Source organism: Miniopterus schreibersii, assembly GCF_964146895.1.
Source record: "Miniopterus schreibersii genome assembly, chromosome: 4".
In the NCBI taxonomy this organism is placed as follows: Eukaryota; Metazoa; Chordata; class Mammalia; order Chiroptera; family Miniopteridae; genus Miniopterus; species Miniopterus schreibersii.
In genome coordinates this window covers 41,417,863-41,432,293 of record NC_138105.1, presented here as the reverse complement: position 1 = coordinate 41,432,293, position 14,431 = coordinate 41,417,863, and the positions used below count along the sequence as shown (strand labels likewise).

The 14,431-nt window shown below is 37.4% G+C and overlaps 1 protein-coding gene across 2 annotated transcripts in view; it reads left to right on the top strand.

Moving 5' to 3' along the window:
• The window catches only part of OTUD4 (OTU deubiquitinase 4), a 47,122-nt gene extending 34,439 nt beyond the window's left edge, over positions 1–12,683 (top strand). For both annotated transcript variants that reach the window (XM_081137065.1, XM_081137064.1), the window contains exons 15-21: positions 1,904–2,027; positions 2,324–2,379; positions 3,329–3,409; positions 4,285–4,423; positions 5,023–5,283; positions 6,299–6,339; positions 7,752–12,683. In XM_081137065.1, coding sequence (XP_080993191.1) covers positions 1,904–2,027; positions 2,324–2,379; positions 3,329–3,409; positions 4,285–4,423; positions 5,023–5,283; positions 6,299–6,339; positions 7,752–8,960 — 1,911 coding nt within the window. In that variant the 3' untranslated portion in view covers positions 8,961–12,683. The remainder of the gene's footprint in view (positions 1–1,903; positions 2,028–2,323; positions 2,380–3,328; positions 3,410–4,284; positions 4,424–5,022; positions 5,284–6,298; positions 6,340–7,751) is intronic.
• The last annotated feature ends 1,748 nt before the right edge of the window (positions 12,684–14,431 follow it).

Sequence of the window (14,431 nt, the reverse complement as noted above, 5' to 3'; positions counted from 1 at the left end):
ATGTCCTCGGATGAGGATTTTAAAATAAAATAAAATTGAAGGGTACCTTAATGAGGAATGTGAAGTTTAAAGATATTAGCTGGTGTCAGAGCTGAGGCAAGTAAATTGGTTAGCTCACTTCTATGTTAGTAGTTTGAATTACAACATGTTGCTAGCCAAAGTAACAAGATACATCTATGTTCAGTTAACAAGATACATCTATAAAATGCGGAAAGTTTTTCCAGTGACCTTATCAAACACACCAGCACCTGATATATACAGTAAGAGCTGTTGTTCAGTGTTTGCTGTTGGAGATGGCAGTACATGTAATCTGGTGTCTTTGCAGTTGCTCTGTGTCAGATGCTGCGCTGTCAACGGATGCTTCTCTACCTTTAGGTTTCTTAATTCTTTTGGTGGAGTTACAGGGGAAAACAGTTTCTCATGTAGTGTGAAGTATGTGTTCTGTGAAGAGGGTTCATTGGCAGGATAGGGGAAAGTGATTCAGTTTGGGGCACTGGGAACCCTGCAACTATGGTCTTTTTTTTTTTTTTTAAATATGTCTTTATTGATTTCAGAGAGAGGAAAGGAGAGCGAGAGAGAGAGAGAGAGAGACATCTATGATGAGAGAGTCATTGATCGGCTGCCTCCTGCATACCCCCTCCTGGGGATTGAGCCCACAACCCGGGCATGTGCCCTGACCGGGAATCGAACCCTGATCGCCTGGATGCTCAACTGCTGAGCCACGCTCGGCTGGGCAACTATGGTCTTTTAAGTAGTGGTAAGTGGAACCAAATGACCTGTGATCCAGAATGGTGGTTGGACACTTTTTCTCAACAGTTGATTAAACAAAATGAGATGTTGTAGGGAGGCTTCCTAGTATACCAGTGCAAAACATTACCTAATGCCCCTCACACTCAATTCTCTGTCCACTGGCCCCTGTTTGGAATCTTTCAGAAGTGTGAGATGCTCAGTTGAAAACAGGTCCTCTGGAATAGTAGTTCAGTCTTTCACAGGGGTTGGAGCTTAGGAATTTTTGGAAGAAATGCCCAAATCCATGTGAATTAGGCATGGTCTGTATGTTAAGTATATTTATCTTTATGTAACATGTTTTTCCCCATAACATCTAGAAAATAAAAAAGCACGAATCACTGAAGCTCGTACTCATGGCTTTTTGTCCTTTTTCAGTCGGTGAATGGTGAGAATACAGCTATTGTAATGTGGGGATAGACTGAAATTTTTTGATTGTTAAAATGGAGTCATACTCATCATTTTTAAATTTGGCAGTTTGAATCCTGTCTTGTTTTCGAGAAAATGTCTGCCGCAGAGGGCCGAGATCCTCTTCTCAGCTCCGTGCAGTATTTACTCAGAGAGTGCCAGACAGAGGAGTGGGACCTAAGTGATAAATTAGCTTAAAAACCTGACTTATTCCAGCTCCTTTGTTACACCATTTAGAAGGTTAGATTTCAGGCAGAGCTTATGTGATTTGCTGAGGGTCAGTAGCATTTCAGTGATAACAGTCCTAGTGCATGGTATCTGCTGATTTGCACTTGGGTGTTTTTCCCCACAAAGGACTGTAGTTCTCCAATGGCTGTTTTTGAAGGTTGTAAAGGGTGCTATTCTTTGTGCAAAGAATGTAAGTGTAAGTTGCAAGGTGAAAGTTTGGTCAGAGCAGCTTCCTGAAATCAGGTTATGAAGAAGTGTTACTAATAATTTAGGCCAAAGGTGTGATTGCCTAATACTTTGACTTATTAATAAGCCTATACCTGAAGAGTATGTAATTAAATATGAACCTTGGTCCTATTTTGGAAGTTTTGGAAGTATAAAGACACAGGGCTGTGAATTTTGAGACTTTTAGTCAGATGTATGAAGAGTATATTTATGGGTAAACCTTTAACACAAAGTGTTGGGTTTTGTTCATTTGAAGAGCTCATCAGTCAGTCAGTCATCTTCTCCGAGTAGCAACCCATGCGTCCAGAGAAAATTATCACATGGGAGTGATAGAAAAGGAAGCAGGCGGAGAATGGATACTGAAGAACGAAAAGATAAAGGTATGTTGTTTCATCATTTGAAAGCAGATGCTAGAGATCTCTGTCTGGTTTCAAGTCATCCATTGGGAAAATAATCCTTTTAAAATCATTAAGCAATTTAATGTCATATGTCACTGTTGCAAAGAAACTGACTCAGGCTAAAGCTCATGTTAAATGTCATTCTGAAAACTTTTCACTGACTAATCATAATCACTAAGCACTAAAATAGTACTTTTGGCTTTATCTTTATGTTTGGTCTTTCTGTCTTCAAACCTAGTGGCTGATGCTGTCTTTTTTTTTATCTTGATCTGTTACAGACTCTAGCCATGGACATACTCACCTGGATAAAAAACCTGGGCCAAGCACACCAGAGGTAAATGTGATAAATACTAATTGCATATTTTCTTTTTCCTTAACATTGTGATAATATAGCAGGAAGAAGTAGGAGAAGATTACTTCATTTTATTTTATCTTAAAAATATATCTTTATTGATTTCAGAGAGAGGAAGGGAGAAGGAGAGAGAGAGATAGAAACATCAGTGATGAGAGAGTCGTCATTGATCTGGCTGCCTCCTGCACACCCCTGACTGGGCATGGAGCCCACAACCCGGGCATGTGTCCTGACTGGTAATCGACCCGGGATCTCTTGGATCCTAGTTCGATGCTCAATTGCTGAGACACGCCTGGCCGGGCAAGATGACTTCATTTTATAACTGTTAGGAAAGTAGAAAAGTAGAGAAAAAATGGGGTACATTATGATGATAGGTACCCCTATCTGAATTGGTGGAAAGTAGCTTGTACTTTCCAATACTCTAGTATATTGAGATTTTTTTTTTTAATTCCCCACCTGAGGATATGTTAATGGATTTTAGAGAGGAAAAGAGAGAGAGAGAGAAACACCAACATTGATGTGTGTGAGAGAGAAACATCAGTTGGCTGCCTCCTGTATGTGCCCGACCGGGGATCGTGCCTAGGTATGTTCCCTGACGGAATCAAACCCACAACCTTTTTGGTGCATGGGACGATGCTCCAACCAACTGAACCTTTGGCCGGGGCAGTAGATTGAGATTTTTAAAGGAAGTGTGTGCTCTTTGAAACCGTGTCCCCAATAAAAATGTCCCAGTAGTTTGATATAAAGATGTGCAGGCAAAGTTACCTATCTGTTGAAGACCAGATGTAATTGAAAACCTCCCCCCAAAAAAACAATTGGGGGTTCAGTCAGGTGCAGGTAGGGTGAACTATAAAAGCAACCACCACCATCATCCTAGAATGTGGGTCTTTGAAATATAAAATCACTTTTTTTGTTGTTGTTGCTTCCAAAGAGTATTAGCGATGATAAATGTGCAAGAATTTCATCACCATCAAAGTCAAAGAAATTAGAGTGCTCACCTCCTACAGAACAAGTAAGTACATCATTGTTGCATCTGACATGGAAGGCTGCCTTCTCTGGGTTTCTTAGTTACGTATGTGATCATTTAAAGACAGAAGACATCTGTATAAGAAATGGGGGGATATATTTTAGCATCATAATTTGGGTACAGTTATGATTTTTTATAATTCTGTTTAGGATATTCTCAGTTTTTATGGGGTGTTATTTTTATATTCACTATTTTTTGGGACATAGAAGTCATTTTTCTGAATTGATTTTGAGTAAGTTTATATTTGGTGGGTTGGCTTGAAAATTTGATTTTTGAAGAGAAATTTCTACTTTATTTAAAAACTTTTTAGTTGTCTGCATTCTTATAGAAGGTAGGGCACGTAATTAGACTGTAATAAAGAGATTAGAAAAATATACATTTAAAGAGAAATACCAACTTTTGAATTTAATGATGAAGAAACCTGAGTTCCAGCAGGCATTTTGATTCTTGATCTAATAATACAGGGGTAGAGAAAGGTCTTAGTCCTTGCTGTCAGTTAACATCCTTATGTCAGTTAGAAAGCATATAGTTTTGTGGCATTTCTTTGTGTGAGGAACTATTCTAAGTAATCATGAATTTCAAGGTGATTTCAATGATTTTGCTTTCTTGCCGTAAAGCTATTGTGTTCAGTGCTTTAGAGTTTGTTTCTGACTCTGCCAGTGACTTCTTTGACTCTTTGCAGGTAATCCCTGGTCAGGATGAAATTGATTTGTGTGGAATTTTTAGCTACTGTGCTTTTTTCTTTCATTTCTAAGACCAGAAAGACCATTTATATAGAAACTGCAATTATATAAAAGGAAGGCAACTTGGCAATTTGGTGGTTAAAATGAACTTTTATCTTTTTCCACCCCCTCTTGAAGAAGCCAGCGGACCATGTGTCTTTGTCAAATCCAGCTCCCCTTCTGGTTTCTCCAGAGGTACATCTAACTCCTGCGGTGCCTTCTTTACCAGCCACTGTGCCAGCCTGGCCAAGTGAACCTCCATCTTTTGGACCAACAGGTTAGATAAGAATTTAAAAAATCCAGTGAACCATCTAACACAAGCCTTCTAAGTCAGACACTTCACATGCTTGATTGAGAGCTTGACCTCATAATAGGGTTAGATGTGTGGAGCTTTGCAGAGCTTTTTGTGATCCTCTGCTTTGCTCTGCTTCCAATGTGGGAGGGCCCCATCCGTTTGGTATTCATTTGAGATATATGCCCTCAACTTCCTAGGAGGAAGACGTTTGAGCTGGTTATCTCCACTGGTTGCTTCGGTTGCTCTGGTTGCTCAGCACTGACACCACAGTTTTCATTCCCCATAGACGAGCTCTGTTACCCCCATTAAATCCTTTGCCAGGCTCTGTGTACATGTTTGTAAGAGATTACTATCAGATGACATTGATGCGTAGCTTGTTACCTGGGCGCATTTTCTCTTGTGTGTCCAAGTGGTCCTTGGTTAATATAAAGAGTTTCCTTATATTACTTAAGTACACCTCTTTTTAAGAGCTATATCATTTGTACAGCAACCTTTAATTTTTAGCTTAATGTAAACTTATGTTTGTAGAAAATTATTTTTACCTTTTTATAATTTTTGATTTCTTTTCCTTCCTTTTGTAGGTGTCCCTGCTCAAATCCCTGTTTTATCAGTGACACAGACTCTGACCACTGGACCTGATTCTGCTGTGTCCCAAGCTCATTTAACACCCTCTCCAGTTCCTGTGTCAATACAGGCAGTTAACCAGCCCTTGATGCCTTTGCCTCAGACACTGAGCCTTTACCAAGACCCACTCTACCCTGGGTTTCCTTATAATGAAAAGGGAGATCGAGCCATTGCCCCACCTTATTCACTGTGTCACACCGGGGAGGACCTACCTAAAGGTGAGATTCTTCTCCCAGTTCAGACTGATTTTATTTATCAAGTACTGATACAGGTTCAATGAAAGATGTAAGTGGAGGTCAGTGGTCATGTGGACAAGTTAGCCAAAGAACTTACTTGGGAAGGACAGCAGAAGTTTGGCTCTTAGTTACTCACTTTCTGTTTCAGCTTGTGTTTGATTGGATTTTGGTTTTTGTATGTTTAGTAGCTGCACCCTGACCCTCCCCACCCCCCGTCCTTTTTTAAAAAACCACCTACAAACATTTTGAATGAAATCTTAATAATGTTAACCAGATAACTAAACATTTACTGACTTTTTTCATCACTACTCATTACTTCATGAAAAAATTGCAGGGAATAATATATAATAGCTGTCTTTATAGTATTACATGCAACAATATATATTTTTTTATTAAAAAGAATTTTTAAAATTTGCCTGTCCTCTTTCTTTAAAGGAATTTTAGTTGCAAGATTTCCTAACTGTAGAAAAAGTAATGCAGTGACTGTATGCTCTTTACCTGGGTTTTTGTGGATAATTTTATTTAGTGTCTTGATGTTTGAGTCTATGGGTAACTGGCTAATGTCAAGTGAATACCTTAGCTGATATTCTATTAATCTTATATTAATAATGAGTTAGGTTTATGTTGATTTTACCCTTAACCCCCAACATTTTTATTTCATAATATTTAAAATCCCGTAGAGAAGTTGAAAAAGAAATACAGTGAACACCCGAGTTTCCTTCACACAGATTTAATTTAAATCAGAGAAAAATCTTAATTTAAGGTATTTTGGGACTTAGATGTTACATATATAAAGTATATTGAACCTGGAATTACCCTATAGAAACGGAGCCTGGTGTTCGTTATATTACAGTTTTTACCTATGTTTTACATACATTACAGGCTAGAGAAAACAATTCCAGTAGACAAAATTGTCTTTAGAACTATACATTGTTTAAGAATAATGGAAAAAAGCTTTTAAATGTATAATTATAATTATTACGTTATTTACTTTCAGATAAGAACATTCTTCGATTCTTCTTTAATCTTGGTGTAAAGGTATTTACATTTTATCATTTTAAAGTTATTTTTAAGTTAACAGTTTTAAATTCTTACTGTTTATCTTATCAGCAAATAACCTAAGGTTTATTAATCTCATTTTTTAAGAACTAGCATTTTCAGTACTGTGTAGTATGTTTCTTTTTGGTAGTGGTTGAGGCTCCAGTTTTTGCTTGCTTTTCTTTTTAATGGGCAGTGATTTAACCCTTTGGGTATATTCAGGAGATGGCCCTGTTCTTGGGTGGCCTAGTGGAAATGCCCTCACTGAGGGATTAATTGGGTTTGAAGTTCTGCTCCATCACTTTTTAGCTGGATAGCCCTGGACAAGTAATTTAATGTATCTGAGCCTAGCCTTTTCCATTTATAAAGTGGGAATAGCATTCTTCTACCTGCCTCAGCTGTTGAAAGGATCAAAGGAAATACCATGTGAAAGTACTCCTATGGAGGGTAGGGTGTTCACTAGCAGAGCAGAGGTATCCTTTGGGAAGTGGTCAAAGAATAGCTTGTCTGAGAAAGAGAGGCTGGAGAACTCTATGTCCATGTCAGTGCTATGTTGTCTCCAGTTTTGGATTGGTTTCTGTGGGTCCTAGACTGTTAAAATATGAAATGAAGTGCCCTACTATAGCCTATTGACTAGTTCATGAAAGGAGACTTGGTTAATTTCACCATCTACTACATTTCTTTGCCTAATTTTATTTAGTTAATGTTTGTTTTAGCTAAATTAGCCATTTATCTGGTAAATTTTGTGTGTGTGTGTTTTGGTCTTTTGCTGATCCTTTGTAGGGAAAGGATTTGATGTTATTCATTTTCAGTATTACCCTTCTCTGATTAGGAGACTAACTTTTATTTTTCTGGAGTGCTCTAGGGTCTCCTAGAAATGTGGAGCCCTAACATCAAGGGTCATCTGCTCCTGTACCAGCATTTTTCTGGTAGAACAGGTCCAGACCAGTTACCTAGTTGCATGGGGTCACTCAATGAGCTAGTGATAGAGCCCAAACACAAATGCAGGTTGAGCTAAACAGCTAGTGATTGAGATACTCGAAGCTAGAGGCTCAAGTGCTTACTGGTGGTTGTTTTTGAGATCTGTATCACCCATAATTATTTATGTGCAGTTATATCCAACGGATGGAATTAATAGTCACGATAGTCTGTGGGTAGGTTCATTATATTGTTGTCTGTCAACATTGATACAGGACTTTGAGTTGGTTTCAGGATAGGACAAGGAATGGAGTTTTAGAGCAGTGACTTGATTTTGTAATTCCTTTCCATGTTGAGTCTCACAGTGATGTAGTACTTGGACTACAGATTATTTGGTCTTTGTAGGCATAAGAAACTTGAGTCCACTCTAAATTTCTTTTTTTTAACCCCCCTTTTGTTTATCTTTTTAACTTTTTTTTTTTGGTCTCTTTTAGGCATATAGTTGTCCTATGTGGGCCCCACATTCTTACCTGTATCCTCTGCACCAGGCCTACCTAGCAGCCTGCAGGATGTACCCAAAGGTCCCTGTCCCTGTGTATCCTCAAAATCCTTGGTTCCAAGAAGCTCCTCCTGCTCAGAATGAAAGTGATTGTACCTGTGCTGATGCACACTTTTCTATGCAGACTGAGCCCAGTGTTAATGGTCAAATGTCACAGGGAGAGATTGGACCACCACCATTTTCTTCACCTCTGGTTATCCCTGCATCTCAGGTGTCTGAAAATCATGGACAGTTGTCTTACCAGGCTGATCTTGAATCTGAAACCTCTGGGCATCTTCTTCATGCTGAATATGAAGAGTCACTAAGTGGCAAGAATATATTCCCACAACCATCCTTTGGCCCTAATCCATTCTTAGGCCCAGTTCCCATTGCACCTCCTTTCTTTCCTCATGTTTGGTATGGGTACCCTTTTCAGGGATTCATAGAAAGTCCAGTAATGAGGCAGAATATTGTTCTGCCTTCTGATGAGAAAGAATTGGATCTACCCCTGGAAAATCTGGATCTGTCTAAACAAAGTGGTTCAGCTTCAGCAGATGAGTTTCAGGAGGCCAGATGTGAAGACACACAACATTCTCTCCCTGAAGCAGATGTGAGTGAGTGTGAAGGCCAGGCAGAGCAGTCGTCCCAGACACCTAAGGCAGATCTGGCTTTGGCTTCCATCCCTCCAGTAGCAGAGGGAAAGGCTCATCTTCCCACTCAGAATCTAAACAGAGAGAGAGAAACTGTGCCTGTTGAACCTGAACCTAAAAGGACCATTCCAAGCCTGAAAGAAAAACCAGAAAAAGTGAAAGAGCCTAAGACTGCTGCTGATGTGGTCAGTGGGGCCAACTCTGTGGATAGCAGACTGCAGAGACCAAAAGAAGAGAGTTCAGAAGATGAGAACGAAGTATCTAGTATTCTGAGAAGTGGTAGATGTAAGCAGTTCTATAATCAGACATATGGAGGCAGGAAGTACAAAAGCGATTGGGGCTATTCTGGTAGGGGAGGATATCAACACGCAAGAGGTGAGGAGTCCTGGAAAGGGCAGCCAAGCAGAAGCCGGGATGAAGGTTATCAGTACCATCGGAATGGCAGAGGACGGCCCTATAGGGGGGATAGGAGGAGGTCAGGGATGGGAGATGGCCATCGGGGACAACACACTTGATGGCTGTCGCTGCAGTATGTTAGAGCAGAAACCTTTTCTTAGGTGGAATGTTTCTAAAGGCTTTAAAAATACATTAAAATAAAAACCCAAATTGGAACTATCTCCTCCCCACCCCTTTTACCCTCACTTCTATCCTGGACAAGAAATTTTGGACATGTGTTCAGGGGGGCTGGTGAATTCCTGGCATTGCCATTTTTCTTTGTTCAAAATCTGTTTATTTATCAGGTGACTGCCCCCATAAAAAGTAGAAAATAAGTTTGTTAAAGTATTTTTTATAAACAGCTTAATATAAAACATAGATTTAGTGTTTGTTTTTTTTCTTATATAAGTTTAATTTCAAATGTTGGAAATGTGTGCTTTATAGTGTTTACTGAAGTGACAAGAAAATATACCATTTGACATGATAGATTCCAAAACATAACATTGCACCAAATAGAAATGTATATTTTATTATGCAATGCCTTAGTCATAAACTGGGCTCAAACAGTTCTTAGGCTAAACACTGTTGTCTTTTGAAACGCTTCCAACCCAAAGGCCTTTCATCTCAGTATCTGTCAAACTTGAATAATAACTTCTTTTTAATATTACACTTAAGGCAGCCTATTAACCTGTGTCTTAGAAATGTTGTATATAGTTCTTTTAATAATAGGATATATTTTTGAATTTTGGTGAGTATTTGCTGAACTTGTGATTGCATACAAGAACATATGTTTAAGAAATAATAAGAAATCTAATGAAATGGCTGTTTCCACCAAGAATTCTTAGCACTGGTGTAAATATGGTGCCTACTCGAAAGAAATGTAGATGCTATGCATTTTGAAAATAATCTGCATCTGTTAAAACTGCAGAAGTTTTTTAATGCCACTTTAACACTAATGCACTGACAGATTTAAATATTTTGAGAGACAAAATGTTAAATTTTTTTAGCTTGACAGGTTTCTATAGAGTTCCTGTGTTTTGTTTTTCTCTTTGCACCATTGGCTGTGTGCATCACTTTACATTTGCATGTTTGATTTTTCACAGCTGGAACTAGTGTACAGAAAAGGATGATTGTGACTTCTAGTTCTTTTCTTGAGGATGCTGCTAGAAAGTGATTTTGCTTTGCATTTTATAGCTTGTTACCCTTGGGTAACATGCGTCTGATCCTGTTTCCTTCCCGTCTTCGCAGTATTTCACTAGAAGTTCCCTTTGCATGTTGCACTCTGTCCTCATTTGGAGATTCGACTCTGAATTAACACAGTATTCATTTATCTGTGTTACACTGTATAATAACTGTAGTATTTTTCATTTGTACATACTAATGTGAAAATCTACCCTTTTTTATGTTCTCTATCAGGAAGTTTGAGTGCTATGCAAATAAAGTAGGAATTTCTCTTTGCATGTCATGTATAATATACTTAGCCAAAAATGGGTTTTTAAAAAAAGCAAATACAGTTCACTTGAATTTGACAAACTGAAACATGAGTTTTCTGGGTTCTCTGATAACTTACAGGAATGTTTGGGTTGCCAGCTAGGCTCTGAATCTCCACTGTACTGTAATAATGGTTATTTTACCTCTGTGTTTTAATTACCTAATGTCTGTGTAACTGCTGATTTGAATAGTGATTAGCATTTAAATGTTTTGTAACATAGGATTTTAGAGAGCACTTTGAAAGATATTATTTTATGATGGTGCTAAGTAAAAACTTTAAAGACTGAGATGGTTGTGTGGAAAAAATATCTTGAGAGAACCTGTTGAATTTCTGTTGTCAACCTTCTAAGCTCTAACAACTGGGTAAGATAACTGCCTAAGCCATTTTCTTCTTAGTTAACATCAGTAGTTGTTATGGAATGAGATTAGTGGGTCCTTCACTCTCAGCTCATACTTTTTTATGTAAGATTAGCTTACTTGATAATTTTTTATGAAAATCACCGTTAGATATTATGACCAGATTTAAAAGTTAAATGTAAATTTAAACTCAGGAGTCCAAATGAAATAGCTCTTTCCAGTGTCTTTCATTTTATTGACTGGGATTTGATCTTTTCAGTTTCTTCTGGAAATGTTGAAAAATTGGATAGGAAAGAATACTGTTCATTTCTTCACTGTCACTCTGTCTTACCTCAGTTGAGTAACAGAATACTCTATAGTTCCTGAAGGAAATACTGATTTGCTTACTGTTTCCCATATTTACCTCCAGGACATGATGGAAACAGTGCTGAAAGTGAACTTTACAGATGGTACTTTATTCAGTGACCTCTGGAATAGAAGAACTCTGATTTTTGATAATTAGTTTTAAAATTATGAGTCTTTGCATGAAGGTCAGTTTTGCTTTTTTCTTTAGGTTTATACTAACTGTATTAGTTCAGGGGATTTTGCCTTATGCTGAGGTCAAACTAGGGCCAAGCAAGCTTTTGTCCTTCATTTTAACTGAGTCATATGGTATGTTGACATGAGATATGATGTTTCTATATAAGAAAAAAAATGCTTAGAAGTGAGAATCATTTGTATTTTGAGTTGGAAATGATTGAACTTTACTGTATTAGGATCATAAACATTTTAAAGAACAAATGTTTATAATGACCAAAGCCCACTTCTTTTGGCTTTTGCTAAACTTTATTTTTGTCCCTTTTAGTGTTGTGTATATTTCTCTTAAAGTTCATTTCCCCCAGATAAATCTTCAAGTCTTGCTCCATGGCTGCAGGATGCTAGTATCTGTGTAGTTCTCATCCTGTTTCCTGGTAACCCGTATGTTTGTTTTCATGCTGACCTGAGCTCAGACCCTGCCTTTATCTGGCCAGGAGTAGGTTTTCCCAAACCACAATGCACACATAGCTTAGCTGATGCAAACTCTATATATTCTTGCATTATGTTTCCTTTGTGACTCAAGGTTGAATTAAAATGCCTGTGAACTGCAAACTTGCTTATGATCGACTTGGTGCAATAAAAGTTCCTTTCTAACCATTTCTGGTTTAGAAAACATTCAGCCATTCTAGAAACTAGCAATATTTATTTATGTCTTTTATTTTACCTTCAGTTTTAGATGAGGGAACTGTAGTCTTTCACTTGTGGGTACTAAGCAAAGTCCATATTAGTGTAGCTGAAGAGAATGCATATTTGGCTACACTATTTCTGTTTACTATATTTTGCTTCTTATTTAATGTCTAAATGCTATTGTTCTTGTTTAAAACCTTAATAATGGTTTTAGTACTAGTGGCTCAGTTCCAGCATGTCAGTTTCAAAGAACTAAGGTTTTACTACTAGTGTCAGCCATTTACTCTCCCACTAATTGAGATTTTTTTCCCCCCTGAAATAAGTTTCAGAAAATCCTAGAAAAGGGGTGGGTGCATGTCTTAATGCTGGGAAACAGCAAGTTTGGGGTTGAATTTACTTGAATGGATTAAAATTGTATTGTTAAAGAGCTAGAAAAAATTTAAGTATGAAAAATGATAATAGCCTTACACTGAGTACAAATAATACTTTAAAAGCATGTGAAGATGTGATCATTTGTGATGTTACTTGTAAAAAATATATATAAATATCTTTTGAAGTGTTGAAAGGAAAATAGTACTTTATATTCTTTATCATATCACTTTTTGTAAGTGTTGAATATATTCCTGTTTATTTTTCTATGTTCTGTTTTGTAGCCTTAAGTGTTTCAAACATATCTGAATGTATCAGAGTAAATGCCCTACATGGTGTGATGCTGCATTATATGAAACTGTGTGCATATATTAAATTTTGTCTGTTGATTCTGCTTGTGATTCTTTGGTTCCAGGGTTAATAATAGCATATAAAGTTTAAGAGGAATTTAGTAAAATTCCAAATATATGGTTTCCTTGGTTTTTATCCAGTCAGAAGATAATTTATAAACTACGGGTAGGTACTGTTCTTTTCCCTACTTTATAACTAAATTGAGACAGGATAATTAAATTTGATTAAGATAATGCAACTAATAAGTGATAGAATTTGTATTTGAACCTAGCAGAGAGGTTTTAAAGCTAGTGCTCTCCCATTTTTTCAGCAATCATGAAATGGGAATAAAGTATCTAAGAGTAATTTATAGATTAAATGGCCCTTTTATTTTTTAAAGTTATTCAGTATTTCTGTTCTGAAGAAAGATCAAGCAAATAATTTGAAAGTTGTTTTCTTTTTTTAAATAAATGTAAACCCACTTCTTAAGGGTGTATTTTTTCATGAAATCAAATCAACTAAGAGTATGGGTAGTCAGTACTTGATTAATCTCCTTACTAATATGTACTGTGTCTTAGAATGGCTTCCTCAGAAGGCAGAGACTGAAGGTTTCATTCAAGTACAAGTTTGTTTGTTTTTTTAAATATATCTTTATTGATTTCAGAGAGAGGAAAGGAGAGGGAGAGAGAGAGATAGAAACATCTATGATGAGAGAGTCATTGTTCGAGCCCACAACCTGGGCATGTGCCCTGACTGGGAATTGAACCCGGATCGCCTGGATCCTAGGTCGATGCTCAACCGCTGAGCCATGCCTAGCCAGGCCAAGTACAAGTTTTTGATAGAAAGGTGATCTAGGAACGGCCAGCATCCTGGAAAGGATTAAAAAGTTAGTCATAGAGGCCAGTTTTTATGGATTGCTTGTGGTGGCCAGTAGAGTATCACAGAACCTTGTAGGATCAGGAGGAGAAAGGAAGAAAAGAGGAAGGAAGCATTTACTTGTTAGCTATGTGAGTGCCAGGGTCTATGGCCAGTAAGTCAACAAGATAAGACCAAGTGACCAGTGATCCTCAAGAAGTGTGCCTCAGCCAGGGTTTCCATAGGTTTTCTATAATTAGAAGGGGCTGCTTTTCACTTGGAATATTTTATATTTTCACTTAACTTTGACTTTTAGGTCCATGTCTAGGGAATAGTATGAGAATATATAAACTACAAAAGTAAGTAAATACAACTCTTCAGAGACACTATAAGAAACTCTTCCAAAAGTGAATCTTCCACTCAGAATAGTGAAGCTGCAGCCATTGGTAAGAATGTCCTATTAGGTTTTTTAAAATCTAGGAATTCATTAGAGCTTCAAAATCAACCATTTTAAAATACATACCAGTCTTGTGATTACGTTTTCTCACATTTACAAAAGTCTTATAAAGATTAAATATATAAATACAAAAAATGAACAGTGGGTTCATAAGGCCTCCTATGCCTTTCAATAGTCTAATGAAACTGAACTGATGTTATTGATTCCCATAAAAAATTGTGTAGTGAGCTAATTTTTTGACTAATTGCCTTCAGATGGAGTAGAAAACAAAAGTAATGCTATATACCTACTCAGGGAATATACCTGTTAGTGTGTAACTTGTTGCATGCTTTTTTTGTAAGTTACTTTCTAAATCAGGAGTTAGTAAAAACACACAAGCCCTCTAATTTTATAAGGTATGTTCACAAATTGGGCCAAAAATGGAGACTAGAGGCACAGGCAGGAAGCCACACTAAGGCTGTGCTCTAGGAGAAGGGATTATTGGATGAC